At 37.8% G+C, this 16509-nt stretch overlaps 6 protein-coding genes across 6 annotated transcripts; 3 read left to right on the forward strand and 3 right to left on the reverse strand.

Moving 5' to 3' along the window:
- The first annotated feature begins 228 nt into the window (after window positions 1–228).
- Window positions 229–1032, forward strand: MONOS_215 (uncharacterized protein). Its single transcript, XM_067872051.1, has 5 exons — window positions 229–300; window positions 354–530; window positions 589–674; window positions 749–774; window positions 848–1032. Exons 1-5 carry the CDS (start codon window positions 248–250, stop codon window positions 917–919), a joined length of 414 nt encoding a protein of 137 aa, XP_067728150.1. The 5' UTR covers window positions 229–247; the 3' UTR covers window positions 920–1032.
- MONOS_216 (putative 60S ribosomal protein L7-3) lies at window positions 951–2208 on the reverse strand. The gene is made up of 2 exons (XM_067872062.1): window positions 1922–2208; window positions 951–1874 (listed from the first exon to the last, which is right to left on the reverse strand). The coding sequence occupies exons 1-2, from the start codon at window positions 2168–2170 to the stop codon at window positions 1026–1028; spliced, it is 1098 nt and encodes a 365-aa protein (XP_067728151.1). The 5' UTR covers window positions 2171–2208; the 3' UTR covers window positions 951–1025.
- Window positions 2209–2247: 39 nt separating this feature from the next.
- Window positions 2248–2918, forward strand: MONOS_217 (uncharacterized protein; the record flags this gene model as incomplete). The annotated part of the gene is made up of 2 exons (XM_067872073.1): window positions 2248–2406; window positions 2465–2918. 2 exons carry the CDS (start codon window positions 2248–2250, stop codon window positions 2786–2788), a joined length of 483 nt encoding a protein of 160 aa, XP_067728152.1. The 3' UTR covers window positions 2789–2918.
- On the reverse strand, window positions 2832–9971 carry MONOS_218 (putative ubiquitin-protein ligase). The gene is made up of 6 exons (XM_067872084.1): window positions 9896–9971; window positions 9729–9837; window positions 4308–9672; window positions 3649–3977; window positions 3465–3560; window positions 2832–3284 (listed from the first exon to the last, which is right to left on the reverse strand). Exons 1-6 carry the CDS (start codon window positions 9948–9950, stop codon window positions 3056–3058), a joined length of 6183 nt encoding a protein of 2060 aa, XP_067728153.1. The 5' UTR covers window positions 9951–9971; the 3' UTR covers window positions 2832–3055.
- Window positions 9972–10293: 322 nt separating this feature from the next.
- Window positions 10294–11202, forward strand: MONOS_219 (putative 60S ribosomal protein L27a-3). The gene is made up of 3 exons (XM_067872095.1): window positions 10294–10316; window positions 10467–10776; window positions 10835–11202. The coding sequence occupies exons 2-3, from the start codon at window positions 10468–10470 to the stop codon at window positions 10976–10978; spliced, it is 453 nt and encodes a 150-aa protein (XP_067728154.1). The 5' UTR covers window positions 10294–10316; window position 10467; the 3' UTR covers window positions 10979–11202.
- Window positions 11167–15005, reverse strand: MONOS_220 (putative RNA helicase). Its single transcript, XM_067872107.1, has 6 exons — window positions 14889–15005; window positions 14439–14829; window positions 14260–14372; window positions 13058–14076; window positions 12460–12749; window positions 11167–12236 (listed from the first exon to the last, which is right to left on the reverse strand). The coding sequence occupies exons 1-6, from the start codon at window positions 15000–15002 to the stop codon at window positions 11287–11289; spliced, it is 2877 nt and encodes a 958-aa protein (XP_067728155.1). The 5' UTR covers window positions 15003–15005; the 3' UTR covers window positions 11167–11286.
- Window positions 15006–16509: the final 1504 nt, after the last annotated feature.

Genomic DNA, 16509 nt, shown 5'->3' on the forward strand with positions numbered 1-16509 from the left:
GTTGTTATTTTACGCACGAAAAGATTTACTAATTATAGTTTTTTCAAATATAATTTCAGCACCATTCACAATATATTTCTTTGATTTTTTTTCATTTTTTTTTTACGAATGATGAAAAAATCTGTATGAAGAAATTCGAATGAAAAATTAGGAAAATCACAATTATCTGAATGCCCTCAATCAAATCAAAGAAGGTTGTCGAAAATATCACAAAAAATAAATACGCCCATATTATATATTTTTCAAAATGGAATTTGTTTGGGATTCTATTCCAAATGTTCAAACTGCTTTGACCGAAAGGTTTGCTAAATATCAAAATTATTTTATTTTGAAAATGAATTCAAATATCAAAGTTCAACGAAAATGACTTATCCAAAATTAATAGTCGTTCTTTTTTTAACTCCATGGAATCCAACTTCAAAAAGCACAGCTCGCTCTTTTCTTGAAATAGTTTCAAGTGGTGAATTTCCGAATGTGAAGATATTTTTTGTTAACATTGAAGATGAATTGGCAAAGTGCAAATCTCTTTCGTTTGAAATATTCATTTCCTTTTAAAAAAAGAAGAATTATTTGTTAAAAATCGTTTAGAATTCACACAACACCTGCAGTTCAATTTTTCTGGGGTGGAAAGATATTAACCATCCGAAGGCCTGATTGGGATGATGATAACAAATGTTTGAAAATTATTTTCTTTATTTTTTCAAATATTTTCTTGTTGTTTGCAATTTCAATTTTAAAATGTGAATAGTCGTTGGAACTCTTCCAAAAGAGCATGTTTGATTTTCCTTTTTATTTCATGATGATTTATTATTATTTATTGAAACAATTATTGTTTATTGACTTTCAGTGGATTGAACTTATTCATTACATTTTTGATGCGTGCTCACGAGGAGAAACGACCATGTTCTCGAGATTTTAGCAAAAAAATATTTATCACTTCATATGTGTTTAAAAAAATTTCAGTTCAGATTTTTTTTTTTTTTTGATAATTACTTTGCATTTCTGCAATAAAATATAAAAAGAATTTAAAGACATCTTCTAATAAGTCTGTTAATCATTCCCATTCTGTTTCCTGCTGCTCCTCCTTCGACAAAGTGCCTCAACTTGCTCTTCTTGTATCCTCCTCTTGGTGAGTTCATCTTGAATGGCCATAAGAAACGGTTGCATTTGGCAAAGTGTCTTCCGATTGTCACAATTTGCCAGATCAAATCGTCCAATGTCTTAATCTTGTATCTGCCCAATGCACGTGCAATCACTTTGTTTGAAGTGAGAGGAATTCTTTGTCCATTAATCTTGGCATATCCACGCTTAACGAGAAGAGCACGGATGGTTCTGACACTGGGATATCCAATGGCAACATATGGCTCAATGACTTTGAGCATGTTAAGTGTTGCTTTTGTGAGGCGAACGAAGACGCCATTGTGGATTTGACGAAGACGGAAAAGTTGAAGGATCTTTCTTTGTTTTGGTGGAACTCCATTCACACCGCGCAGACGCATCACAAAGGCAAGCTTGGGTTCTGGTGGAACATAGAAGTTGCCTTTCTTTTCAGCTTTTCGATGGAGCATAATTCTCTTCTTTCTATCTTTCTTGTATTTGCGGTTGTATTTTGCTGCACGAATTGCCCCCATTGTTCTTTCTCTCAGCGCTTCAATCTTTCTTTCTTTCTTCAGTGCAAATCGCTTGCGAATTCTAGCTTCTTTTTTTGCAACCTTCTTTACAACACTTTCTGGAGCTACGCGAAGACGTTTTGCTCGGTGTTTCAATTTTAAAAGAAAATATGTTATTTGTGAATTTGCCAATTCTTGCGATGCTAAAACAGGATTAATTAATTCGCTTTGGGGTATCGCACATTTAATAAGACCAGCATTTATCTTGAAAAGGATGATCAACTGAAATCAAAATAAACAAAAAGAAATACTTTTTTCCAATTCTCTGTTCGGGAAATAACATTCTTTGGATCTGCATCAAATTCTTCGATCAAACTCGGACAAAGTTTGTTGAGAATTTCGCAGACAACAGCTCCTTTTGCAAGATCCTCAGGAATTTTTATTTCCTTTTTGAGCAAATGCTTAACCCATGAAGTTACAGATTTTATTCTTCGTGAAATAATAAGCACTCTTCTTTCTGCTTTTTGTTTGGTTTTGCTCTGTGCAATCGGAAAAACCATCTGCAATGTTGATCGAGTTTTTCAAAAAGATATAATATAATTTCAAATATTTGATCTCTCAACATAATAAAGATCTAATGTCATTTTCATCGGCTTCTCCTTTATTTTTAGGGCGATGCCAGGCAAATAAACCAACACAAAAAGGATGGGAATTAATTGGAGATATTTATTTATCAATTATTTGCGATGAATCGTCGAAAATGTTTCGACTAATTGGCATTATTGCAAGCGAAGAAGTATTTTTTCAATATTTTTATTTAATTTGCTTTTCAAATATATATTTCTTTGACTTAGAAATATGTTATTAATGATTATGTTGGAACCGATGATCCAAAGCAAATGACTCATCTTTTCGTTTCAATAAAGACTTATAATGGAATGATATATGGATTCAACTTCTACCAGGAGAAAGATGCTATGAATTTTTTGAATTGTATTAAAAAATGCAGTCACCCAGATACAAAGGAAGATGTAAATATCAGTCCTCCTGTTTCGGAAGATAAATCAAAAAAAGATGAAGTTTTAAAGTTAATTGATGATTTTGCAAGAGAGATTCACAAGGCTGTTGATGATAAAATTAATGAATTGAGGAGCCAAGTTCTAACTATCATTTCATAACTTTCAACGATTTTTCTTCACCTTTTCACATTTTCATATTACATTTGTTTAAACTTCAATGCATTTTTATTTTTCTCACAATTTTTTCAAAAGCCAAAAAATATACAATAAAATGAAGTGAAATGAAAAACGCATAAATAAAAATAAACAAGTGTAATAAAAAAAAGCTTTAAAAGGTTAAATGTTGAAAGAAAATAACCACAAGAGAAAAAAATAACAGAGTTTCAAACAATAAACAAAATGATTCTTAAAGAATACCGAAGAACATCACTTAATTTCAAAGCCTTCGCTTCCTTCTCTCAGGGCAAATAAAACTTTTGAGTGAAGAATATCATAAGAAGAATAATTCGGAATATCAAATTCATTGAAGCAGGCGTGAGCGGTGGGAAGGTTAGAATCACCCCGTTCAGTTTCAATTCTCAAAGCGAAAGTTGGATTGTATGACGCAAATCCACCAGGTTTAACTTGGGACGATCCAGTGCAGAATTTGACAAACCTAAATAGGCAAAAATAAATAAATAAATAAATAAATAAATAAAAGTTAAAAATAAAATAAAAAAAGGAGTGAAAGAAAGAGATGAAAGGGAAAAAATGAGGAATGATGAAAAAAGTGGAATAATTCGTCGAATAATCAGAATTAATAATGATGAAAATAATGAAAAATGCATTTCCATACAGCTGTCTGTCGTAATTCGAGATATTTCTCAAAAACATAAAGAAGTTTTGAGCGGTTTTATGTGATTTGTCGTATGGATACAAAACACGGAAGTTCCTGTTGTGGATGAGTTATCAGTGAAAGATGAATGTTTGAATGAAAAAATATAAAGAATAATAATAACAACAACAAATTATCGACACACTTTATCATGTCTTCCACATCGACTTCGTTTTCTCCGCAGAGCATAATCCTCAGCTCCTCCGCTCTCAAAAACGAGAGGGCGTCGACATAAACGCCAAGCACATCTCTCACCCCACTCTGAATGGAATCCAAATACACAGAGACCGAAATAACAGTGCGGTACTCGACCAGTTTCTGCAGGTAGTCCATCTTGTTTTCCTCTTTCACTGCGATTCTGCTGCCTCCGCGGCACAAGTCAACAGTCGTGCCGTCTGCTTTGTCTTCGGAGAAGGTCAGCTCAAGCGACTGCATCTCAGAGCTGTTCATGTCCTGGTCTTGGATGAAGCGGACCTGAGGGAGAGGGAGGGAAAGGGGGAAAGGGGAAAGGGAGGGAAGGGAAGGGGAAAAAAAAAAATAGATAGATAAATAAGGAGAGAAGAAGGAGAAATAAACAGAGGGTGAAGAAAGAATGATGGAATAGGAAAGTTTGAAACGTGGAAAACAAAAACGAAAATAAAAAAAGAAAAAAAAAATTAAAGAAAAAGTTAAAACATTTGTCCAAATCAAAATATAATCCAATCTCATCAATTATCATCATCAGCACCACCAATCAATCAATCAATCAAAAAGCCAACCAACCAATGAACCAATGAACCAATTAATCAACCAATTAATCAATACCTTCATCTTATAGAACGTCGGATCGTCCATGGCGCAGTCCGCCACGGTCACATGCTGCCTCAGAATGTGTTTCAGCACCGTCTGCCCAAAGGGAATGGGGAAATGCGCCCCCATCATCAGCGCCCAGCCGATCACTCGCCCAACAAAACGGCATTCTTTTATGTGCTTGTCACGCTGACTGTGGTCTTCTTCCAGTTTGGGGTTGATCAGAAACACCTGGCTTTCATCAGGCAGGTAGAACAATGCAGGGGCAGATGAACAACTAGAAGGAGAAGAAGAGGAGGAAGAGGAAGAAGAAGAAGAGGCAAAATCCATCTCCTTCGAGTTATCTGCTGCTGCAATGAGGTCAGCAGCCAGTATCTCCAGCCACTCCCTCAGCAACCCTCCATCGTCAATTCCTGGCTCGTTTTCAAACGAAACCTTCAGCCCTCTGTTCACCGTCATCCCGGATTTCATCGCCTGCTCAAACGACGAGGCAAACAGATTGCTTCTGTTCACATTGATCTTCATCGTGCCCTGCCCTTCCAGTGGCGCCAGCGTCTTCTTCACCCGCGCCGCCACTTGCTTGATCCGCTCAGTATCCCTCGTCGTCGCAAACGTCATGACGACTGCTGCTATCAGCGAAACGCTCTCCTTCGCTCTGTTCGTGTCAAACACAATCGTACCGTCTGTGGGCGTTGTCACAGAAATCAGCTTGTCCCGCTCGGAAATCGCAACTCTTGTAGCAGACGACAGAATCATCATGCCCACTTGGCTCTTCCAGAAGAACATCTTCTGCTTCTCTATCAGCAACAGCTGTGGCTCCACAATTATCTTCGCCCGCACTCCTTTCTTCTTCCCGTAGCGCTTCAGCTGCTCCGCGTCCCGCTCGAAGGAAAGATCGGTAGAGCCGATGGTCTTCATTGGTGGAGGAGAAGAAGAGGAAGAAGAAGAAGAAGAAGAAGAGAGAGAAACTTGGGTGCGGGAGCGGGCAAAGGGGGAGGTTAGAGGAGAAACGGAGGAGGCGGTGAATGTGGGGGAGACGGAGCGGGTGTTGAAAGCAGGGAGGGAAGAAGAAGGAGAAGGGGAAGAAGAAAGGGAAGAAGAAGGAGGAGGAGAGCGAGAAGAAGGAAAAGAAGAGGGAGAAAAGGAGAAAGTGAACGGAGAGGAGGAGGAAGAAGAAGAAGAAGAAGAAGAGCTGTCAGCAATCGGGTGATTGTTGATGTGGGAGCGGAATGAAGTGATTGGAATGTTCTGATAGCAGATGAAGCACCTGAGTGTGTCCTGAGTGGAAGAAAGAGAGGCAGGAGGAGTGGTGGCAGGGGGGGTATAGCCAGAAGGGGAAGGTGTATCAAATTCTTCTCTTTCTCTTTCTCTGTTATTGTTATTGCTATTGTTGGATCTATGGGAGTTGAAGGTGAAAGGCGGGGTGTGTGGAAGAGGAGGAGGAGAAGTCGAAGATAATGATGAAAATGAAGAATAAGAAGAAGAAGAAGAAGATGATGATGATGATGATGATGATGTATTTCTCGTTGCATTTGGTCTGTAATGAAACGGATCCTCGGCCAAACTGCTGGGCTGCCTCTTATTGCGCCTATCATTTGTTGTCTCGTCTTCTGCTTCTGCTCTATTTCCTGTTTCTTCGTTCCTCCTTCCTCCTCTTCCTCTTCTTCCTCCTTCTCTTCCTCCTCTTCTTCTTCTTCTTCGACTCTCCTGTATTCCTTCTTTTCCTTCTTTTCCTTCTTTTCCTTCTTCTTTCTCTCTCCCTCCCTCCCTTCTTCCTTTTCCTCCACTTCTTTCTCCTCTCTCTCTTCTCCTCCTTCTCCTTCTCCTTCCCCCATTCCCCAAAAGCATCTCTTCTTCTTCTTCTTCTTCTTCTCCATCTCCTTTTTCTTCTTCCTCTCCCCTCCTCCTTCTCGTCTTCTGTTCCTTCCTTCTTCTTCTTCTTCCACTCATTCCTGACTCATTCACTGAACCTGGCTGAGCATCTAACAATGAAACTGAAGATGAAAAAGGAGAAGAGAAAGAAGAAGATGATGACGACGAAGCTTTAAACAGCTTGTTCAGCTCGCTGTCATCCACATCAGCCAAATGCTGTTTCCGCATCCTCCTCTTCTTCCTCTCTTCCTCTCTCTTTCTCTCCATCTCCCTCTTTTCTTTCAAAAACCTCTGCTTCCTCCGCTGCCTCTCTGAAATCGCTGCATCATAACCTCCGAGCCCTTCCCAGTGGCTTTGTGATTCAACTTCTTCTTCTTCTTCTTCTTCTTCTTCGATTTTCTTCTCTTCTTTCTCATTCAACTCCAATTCGCTGTTGAAGCTTTCGTTTAAGATCCTATGTGCTCCTCTTTCTGTTCCCCCTCTTATTCTTCCTCCTCTTCCTCCTCTTCTTCTCCCTCTTCTTCTCCACTCTATCTCCCTCTCCCCTCTTCCCCAAGTTCTCGTCACATCACCCTCTTCTTCTTCTTCTTCTTCTCTATCGCCTCCTCTTTTCACGCTGTAATCTTCTTTTTCTTCCTCATCTCCACTAACCTTCCTGTCATTCTCCTCCAATTTCCTCTCTTTTGTCTCTGATAGCTTTTCGAGTTTGTTTGCCTCGTCCAGCAGCCGGCTCAGCCTCTCCCGCGCCTCTTCAAACGACGTCTGATGAATCGTCTGTGAATTGTTCGGTGCTTGTGGTTGAACTGTGCTTCTTTGCTCTTTTATTCCTGTTGTTCCATATCTTCCCCTGGTTGCAGCTGTACTTGTACTTGCATTTGAGCCTGCTGTTGATAAGCCAGCTGTTGCTCTTCCAGCGGTATTTGTTGTCTGAATCCTCGAACGATACGTTGAATGAGAACTTAAATAAGAGCTTGTATTAGATGATGAATTCGAATTAAAATTTGAATTAAAATTTGAATGAGAAGGTGTCTGTGATGCACCCCCACTTCGTTCTGCCCCCAGCATCGCTGCCATTTCCGGCCTGTGTGTCGCATAGTGTGCCCCATAGCGAGAGAAGGGAATCATGTCATGGCAGATATCACACTCTACTGGGAAGTCATCATCATCATTATTATTATCATTATTAGAGCTGGCTTTGTTTTCTCCTTCTGCTTCGTTTGCTCCTGCTAACCCTTCTGTTCTGCTTGTTCTGTTTGTTCCTATTCTTCCCATTGCTCCTCCTTCCTCTTCATTCCCCACTTCCTCTTCTCCCCAGTTCCTCGCAAAGTCCTCAAATCTTGCCTCTATCCCATCTCTTGTTCTAATTCCACTGGCATTCGCTCCAGACGGCTGAGGAAGCGGCGGAGCAGCAGGAATGCGAATGCTCGTTTTGCCCCCTTCATCACTTGCCTCCTCATTCATAATTCGGCTTCTGTCATTCCACATGTCATCGGAGCTGTCATCTGAGTCAAACCAGACCTCTCTATCACTGCTCTTCATGCGCCTATCAAAATGAAGGCTGTCTGCTTCCTTTTCGCTCTCGGAGAAATTCGGAGTTTCTCCGGCTCTGATAAAGTCGTACTTTGTTTCCAAAGTTTGTAAAAGACTTTCAATATGACTTAACTCTTTTTCTGCTTCAATGGATTTGCCATCTTCTTCATCAACATCATCTTTTTTCTCTTCTTCTTCGTCTTCGTCTTCTTCTTCACTTTCATCATCTTCTTCCTCCTCTTCCTCCTCTTCCTCTTCACTTTCATCATCATCATAATCATCCATATCCTCTTCTTCTCCTTCTCCCTCTTCTTCTTCATTGCCAAATTCATTTCTTTTGCCATAGCGCAGTTCAAGTTCTCTTCTTTCGTTCGGAGTGAGCAAGTCGATTCCATCCAAATCGTCGCTTGCTCCGCTTGTATTTGTGGGAGTTGAAGAAAAAGAAGAAGATGAAGAAGAAGAGGAGAAGGAAGAAGAAGATGATGAGGAGGAGGAGGAAGAAGAAGAGGAAGAGGAAGATGAAGGTGTGGAGGCAGCCGATGAATGAGCAGAATGAGAAGATGGCTGTTGAGAATTACTCAGACTGGAAAGCAAAGAGAAAGGAACACTCATTGAAGAAGAGGAAGGAAATGAAGAAGAAGAAGAAGAAGAAGAAGAAAATGTTGTTGTTAATGATGATGATGCTGAGGTTGTTGAAGGAGTTGAAGTGGAAGTGGAAGAGGAAGAGGAAGAGGAAGAGGAAGAGGAAGAGGAAGAGGAAGAGGAAGAGGAAGAGGAGAAGGTGAAAGAAGGTGTGGTGTTGTTTGGTGGGTGAATGGAAAAAGGCTGAGAGCTGGTTGCTGAAGTGTGTGAGCCCTGTGAATGGAGAGGAGAAGGAGAATTTGATTGAGAAAGAGAAGAAGAGGAAGAGGAAGAGGAAAAGGAAGAAGAAGAATTATTGTGAAGTGCAAAAGATGTATTGTTTTCTGAGGAAAGAGGGGAAGAAGAGAGGGAAGAAGAAGAGGGAGAAGAGGAAGGAGAGATAGAGGTAGCTGAATCTGATGGAGGGATAAGCTCAAATGGAGTTTTTTCATTGGTTTTAGCTATTGTGCTTGTGCTTGTTGCTGCTGATGAAGAAGAAGAAGATGATGATGATGATGATGACGCAGAAGGAGAAGGAGAAGGAGAAGAAGGTTTTTCCTTAATTCCGTATCTTTTAGTCATTTCTTTTTCATTCTCCAGTCTCAGGCGCTCTCTCTCCTTCTCCTTCACATCGAGCAGGTTCGGCAGCAGCTTTGAGCGGGAGCTTTCTGTGCCGGAATCAACCCCAACGACGCTCACGTCGAATGTCGCGGTTTGTGCGAGCTTGATGCTGTCCAGCTTCGTTTTGCTGGAATACGACAGAGCAGCAAATGAGAACGACGGTGGGATCATTTTCTCGTCAATGTACAGCTCTCCGCAAGCGACGGTTTCGTGCGACGGAAGCTTTAAATTTATTTTTATTTTTCTGTTTTGTTCAGAAATGATAGGGTCGAAATATGACAGAGGCTGTCCTTTTGAGTTTGGAAGTTTGTATGTGATTATAATTGAAGGATCATCACATAAGAATTTCACATGAGCCGCTAAATCTGCCTCTGAAGAAAAGTTATCGATTATGTTATGATATTTATCATGCAAGAGAATTTCGATCGTTGCTATTCCTCCATACAATAAGACAGAATTTGGATAAGTAATCTTGCAGGATGGTGGATGTATCGGCCCAGGAGAAATCGTTGCGTTGGATTGCACTTTCAGTGAAAAATCATATTTTATTTTGATATCATAATTTCCACTTTGTGATGCGCAATATTCCACAAGAAGCTCATTATTGCTCAAAATTTTTATTTCTTTTGACATCAATGGGCCAGGTCCAGTTATATCTACAGATGTGCGCCGCAATAATTGATTGATGTCTCCATCAGCCTTGATCGTAAAAGAAGTTTTGATGCCTGCTTCTCCCCTAAAAATCAAAATATGTATATTTTTGAATGAAAAAATCCAATTTGTTAACAATACTTTTTCAATCCAGCTCCATCAGCATGCAATGTTGTAATTTTGATCGCTTCTTTTGAGAAACTGGTTAATAATGGAGCAGTTGGAATTTGACTTTCAGTTGCACGAGAAGCTTTGTGATAAATAAATCTCTTTAAAAAGAAGTTAATTTTTTAAATAACAGTGCAAACGACTTGCAGCATTTGTTGTAGTCGTGCTGCTCTGATCCGATGCAGTTGGCCCCATCTCTTCTCTTGGGGAAAGATTATTGGGAAATGAATATTTTTATGATGGGTATAAATGAATTTGGTTTGAACAATTTTGGTTTGTTTGTTTTTTTGAAACGCAATATAAAGAATGTGTTTCTCAAAATGTTTGATGATTTTTCTATTTGAAGTGAATCATTATTTTCAAATTTTTTGAAAAACAGTGTTTATTATTGTTTGAATTTCGATTAATAATTCAAAAATTCAATTACTAAATAATACTGTTTATGTCACATTTTTTGTTTATTTATAAGTGAATTTTTATTTTATCTTAATAAATAAAATTATGTTCAACTGATGATCAAATTATTCCTTTGTTGAGTCAGAAAAAGATATTTGTTTAAAAGTTTGATCGTTTACATGAGTTTCTAGCTTAATTGTTGCTTAATGATTTATTCCTTTATTATTCTTGGAAATAATTGAAATTTTTTATTTATTTGCTTTAAAAATATTATGTTATAAAACAATAATTTCATTATCTTTGTTGTTCTATTAGAATGGTGACACGTCTCCGTCAAACACGTAAGAAGCGTGGGCAAGTTACAATGGGTTATGGTCGCGTTGGAAAACATAGAAAGCATCCTTCAGGTCGTGGAAATGTTGGTGCTTTCTCATTCCACAGAATTTTGTTCGCAAAGTACCATCCTGATTATGTGGGGAAAGTTGGACAACGCCACTTTCATCGTCTGCCAAACAGAGAATACTGCCCAACAGTTAATGTTGACACTTTATGGTCATTAGTCTCTGAACAAAAGCGTAAGAGAATCAGAAAAGGAAAAATGCCAGTAATCGATGTTGTTCGTGCTGTATGTAACTTTTATTGAATTCATTTCGCATTTCATATAATTTGTGTTGTAATTTTAGGGATACTTCAAAGTTCTTGGAAAAGGACGTCTTCCAAAGATCCCAGTTTGCGTTCGTGCAAGATCGTTTTCAAAAGAGGCAGCAAGAAAGATCAGAGCAACAGGAGGATTAGTTCAAATCTTGTCTCATAAAAAGAAGCAGTAATCATTAACTCATGTCACCATTTTATTTCGGAGACTACAAAAAGATACATTTAAGAATTTTTGATAATCTTTTGTTTTTTGAGAAATCCTTATTTCATTAATGAAATTCCATTAGTCCGTTGACTTTTTCATTCAAAAGTTTCAAAAAGAAAAAATTAAAAATAAATTAATTTTTCTTTAATTTGTTCTTGAAAATTGAAAAATCAATGAAAATGAAATTATAAATTATGTTATTTATATTTTGTTCAAAATCAATTTTGTAACAAATTTTTTCTGAAATGGATTGTGAAGTGAAAAAACGCTTCCACACTATTTTTTGAAATGCGACTTTCTATGTATTGTTGAAAGAGGGTCTCTTTCTCTTCTTTGAAAAGAGCCACCTCTGTGTGATCCTCTTCCTCTGCTGTGTCCTCTGCGTTTTTCTGTGTCCACAATTCTTCCTCGCATCGATCCTTGTCTTTCTCCTGAGCCTCTTCCGCGGCTGCTCCCGCCTCTGCTTCCGCCTCTCCCTCCCCTCCATCCACTTCCCCCTCTCATCCCTCTCCCTCTCATTCCTCTTCCTCCAAACCCTCCTCTCCCTCTCCCTCTATTGCTCTGGAAGCTCCATTTATTCGTGCTTTTCTCTTCTTCCTTCTCCACTTCTGGAAGCCCAACAGCCTTTGTGGTGTCCAGAATGTACTGCGGAAGCGACTGGAGCTCTTTTTTCGTCTGCTTCTTCAGTCTGTTTTTGTCGATGGACGAAGGAGCAGAAGGGCGCAGCACAGAATCCTTCATCTGCAAGATCTGCTCCTTCACTTTCTCTCTCAGGATTCTTGCTGCCTCCTCGGCCACCTGGCTCGACTGGGACGCTGATGACGGTGAGGCAAACGGCAGAGAAGACGAGAAAGAAGAAGAGGAAGAGGAAGAAGAGGAAGAAGACGCCAAAGACAAAGAAGTGTCGTCAGACAGCGCGGACACAGCAGCAGGCGTCGACGCCAGCTCAACAAGCGTCAGCTTCCTCGCCTTCAGCACTTCCGCTGTGATCTCCTTCTGAATCTCCTTCTTCACCACGCCCGTCGTCACTGAGGAGAGCGCGATGCTGCACCGATACTCCAGCCCTGCCATCGTCTCCTGGTCGACGGTGAGCTCAACTGCAGGCGGAAGGGTAGGCGCGGAGCTTGCTGCGGCTGAAGGAGAGTCAATTGACTGTGTCTTTGTGGGCGGGATAAGGATCGAGGCCAGGGGCGGGTCGACTGGTGTTATTAAGGTGATGGCAGTACCTGGTTGTTTGATTAATGGTTAAGTATACAATGAAATAAAGAGAGTGTGTTTTTATATTTTGCAATTGAAGATATTAAAAATGAATTTAAGAAACGTTAAATATGCATTGAATACAACATCATTATGAAAAAAATAATGACAATTCAAAAGTGTTTCAAAAAAAGAATAAAAAATAAAAATATTTTCAAACAAAAGAGTTAAAAACAATATTTTATTTCATACCTTTTTTCGTTCCTCTAGCTGTTCTTCCAATCTGATGGATGTACTGCTGACGTGTTTTTGGGCAGTCGAAGTTGATGACTGTCTCCACACCGCAGAAGTCAAGCCCTCTTGACACTCCAAACTCGCCATCAGCAGAAGGTTTTTCTGAGTCTGATTGTTTTGAGCCTTTGGAAGAAGAAGAGGAAGAGGAAGAGGAAGAAGAGGATGAGGTTGAACTAACTTTGAATGATTCGTCAGTTGCAATCAGATAGTGGAACACCCCACGTGAAAATTGAGACAGAATGTGAGTTCTGTTTGAAACAAGATTTTGCAATTAAAATAAATTGCAATGATATCGGGAAAAAAAGAAAGTTTATAGTCAGAAATAAAAAGTAGCCATATATTCACTCAAACAACAAAAAAATATTTTTTCTCACAGCAAATAAACGAAATATTTCGCTCATTCACTTCAATCCCCTTCAAACACTCCATCCATCCATCCATCTTTCTCTCTTTCTCTTTCTCTCTCTCTCTTTCTCTTTCTCTCTCTCTCTTTCTCTCTCTTTCTCTCTCTTTCTCTCTTTCTCTCTCCATCTCTCTCTCTATCTGTCTAACACACCTTGTCTTCACCGGCAAAAACGGGCTAAGCACCACAGCCTCCACCGAAAACAAGGAGAGGAAGATGCGCAGGCGGAAGGCGCGGTACACGTCGTCCACAAAGATCAGCACGGGTGGTCTGATCGAGCGAGTGACAAGAAGTGAATACAGCGTGTGGTAGCGGTTGAACAGCACGTCTGTGTAATCAGGTGTCGGAAGGTCGGGAGAAGGGTCAGAAAGAAACTGGAGAGAGGAGAGACTCGGAAGAGACGTGACAAATGGGGCGATTTCGGAGGAGGCTGTGGCTTCTTCTGTGGAAAGTGGGGCATCATCTTTTGTGTCTGAGGAAGAGGAGGAAGAGGAGGAAGAGGAGGATGCTGTTGGATCTTCAGTTTCTTCATCCTTTGATTTCTCTTGCTTTCTGTCTTTACTTTTATCTTTTTCATCATCTTCATCATCATCTTCGCTCTCTTTTTCTTCAATTTTTCTTCTTTTCTTTGTATTTTTATCTGATTTTTCTGTTTCGTCTGAGTCATCTTTTTCATTATCCTTTTCTTCTTTCTCTTCTTCATCTTTTTCATCCTTCTCTTCGTCGCTTTCTTCTTCGCTTTCTTCTTCTTCTCCTTCTTCTTCCTTTTCCTCTTTTGATTCTGCTTCTTCTTTCTTCTTCTTCTCTTCTTCTTCTTTCAGTTTTTTCTCTTCCAATTCTTTCAACATTTGATCTCTTTCTGCTTTCTCTTTCTTTTCTCGTTCTCTTTTCTCTTTCTTCTTCTGTGTCTTCGCTTTTCTTTTCATCAGAAGCAGGTTTTCAAGTTCGGCTTCTTCCAACTCTCTGAGCTGAAGCCTCTTCTTCCTCGCCTCCTGCTCCTTCTTTCTCTTCTCCTGCCTTTCTTCCTTTGTCAGAATGAAATCTCTGCCATATCCCGTTTCTTCATCCTCGTCATCGTCTGCTTCTTTCCCAACTCGTTCAGAGGCACTGCACAAAATGTAAAACTGAGACAACTGTGAAGCTTCAAGAACTTCCTGTACATCTATCATAGCCTAATTATTGTTCAAGTTGTGACACATATAAATTTGTTGCACATTTGTTCGGAAAATAAAAATTAAATTCGGAAATGAATGAAAAACAACGAAAAAAAGTTAGCAAAATAGCATAAACAACATAACATAGCATGCGGGAATATGAGGAGTACTAAAAAAGAGACAAAATGTAATATTTCATACTGGTTGATGCAATACAATTCCTTTTTCATTAATATCTTCAGCATTCAAAGTTGCACTCATAAGCATAGCTTGATATCCAGATGGTGTGTGCTTTAAAATAGAGCGAACGCGAGCTGAAAAACAATAAATAATTTTGCAGAAATAAAAAAGAATCATTTCTTATTGAATTTGTTAAAAACCTTCTCCTTCTCCTTCAACTAATTTATCAGCTTCATCAAAAACAATAGTATTAACGTTTCTGAACATTGGTGCTAGATGTGCTTCCATTGTCAATAATGATTTTGGGGTTGTAATTAGAATAACGCATTCAAGATCCTTTGGTGTAAAAATTCTTCCACAGTTGCTCTTGGGGGTAAATGATCTCACCCTAACAGAATTCTCGCAAAATGCTCTAAAAACGTCTGTAACTTGATTACAAAGTTCTTTTGTTGGAAGTAAAATGAGGACTTGAATAGAATTTAAATCAATTTTCTGGACCATTGATGGCTCAGTAAACTTATTTAAAATTGGAAGCGCATAAGCTAATGTCTTTCCTGATCCTGTTCGGGCTCTAACAATAACATCTTCTCCCTATTTTAAAAATAATACAAAAATAATGTTAAATATTCAGAAAGAAATAAAAGCAGTACATTGAGGATCCGAGGTATAGTTTCCGTCTGAACTTTGGTAGGTGCAAATATTTTATTTCTTCGCATAATTTGCCGCAATTTTTGATTCAACAAACCAAACACAGAAGTGTCCATTGTGAAAATGTCTATATTAAAGTAAATATTATTTCTTGATCAATTAATTATTTCAAAAAAATTTCTCAAAAAATTTCATTATTATCTCATTGAAATAGTATCCCCAAAAACATTGTTCTTCAACAGCACTTCGTTATTTCAAAGTTTCTCTTTTTTCGTCAGTTCAAAAAACGAGATCAAAAATTCCAAAAAACAAGAATTATTTTGTTCTGTTTGGTTTTGCTTTCAATTTTTTTGTCATTATTTTTTATATCACATATTTTTCATTTTAAAAAGCATGCTTTTGAAATTGGAAAAAAAATGCGGAAAAATAAGCCTGAAAAGTCCTTTCAATTTATATTTTAATTTTTGACTATTGCACTCATAGATTATTATAATAAATAATAAGAATTCAAGGAACAATTAAAAAAATAGGATATTCAAAAAATTATAGAAAGTGGATGTTCAACATACAAAAAAAAGTTTTATGATTTCATAACGCCATTCATAATTCAAATTTGGTAAACTTATTATTCAAATTTATTCATTAATAGTATTTTTTAATTAAAAAAAATTTCAGTCGGATTTGGATGATTATTTTTGATATCATATTTTTTTCTGTCAAAATTTTCGGAATGAAAATTTGCATTATATAGTTAGTGTCAATAATGGTGTACACTTTCAAAAACAATGGACAGTTGCAATTTCTCAGCAGCCATTGATAGTTGCATTTTGACAATAAACCCAATTATTCCCTCAATGAATGCAAACTTATAAGTCATACAGAAATGAAACAACTTGTCCCCAAGAATCAAAAACTTAACATTTTTTATTTTCGGAGAAACCCAAAAAAATTAAATACTCAAAATTTTTTCGAAAATAAAAAATGTTAAGTTTTTGATTCTTGGGGACAAGTTGTTTCATTTCTGTATGACTTATAAGTTTGCATTCATTGAGGGAATAATTGGGTTTATTGTCAAAATGCAACTATCAATGGCTGCTGAGAAATTGCAACTGTCCATTGTTTTTGAAAGTGTACACCATTATTGACACTAACTATATAATGCAAATTTTCATTCCGAAAATTTTGACAGAAAAAAATATGATATCAAAAATAATCATCCAAATCCGACTGAAATTTTTTTTAATTAAAAAATACTATTAATGAATAAATTTGAATAATAAGTTTACCAAATTTGAATTATGAATGGCGTTATGAAATCATAAAACTTTTTTTTGTATGTTGAACATCCACTTTCTATAATTTTTTGAATATCCTATTTTTTTAATTGTTCCTTGAATTCTTATTATTTATTATAATAATCTATGAGTGCAATAGTCAAAAATTAAAATATAAATTGAAAGGACTTTTCAGGCTTATTTTTCCGCATTTTTTTTCCAATTTCAAAAGCATGCTTTTTAAAATGAAAAATATGTGATATAAAAAATAATGACAAAAAAATTGAAAGCAAAACTAAACAGAACAAAAAAGTAAAAATATTTTTTCCCCAATTCTCTGTATTTTTAA

The sequence above is a fragment of the Monocercomonoides exilis genome (genome assembly GCF_001643675.1).
Source record: "Monocercomonoides exilis strain PA203 chromosome Unknown scaffold20-1493094, whole genome shotgun sequence".
In the NCBI taxonomy this organism is placed as follows: domain Eukaryota; phylum Preaxostyla; order Oxymonadida; family Polymastigidae; genus Monocercomonoides; species Monocercomonoides exilis.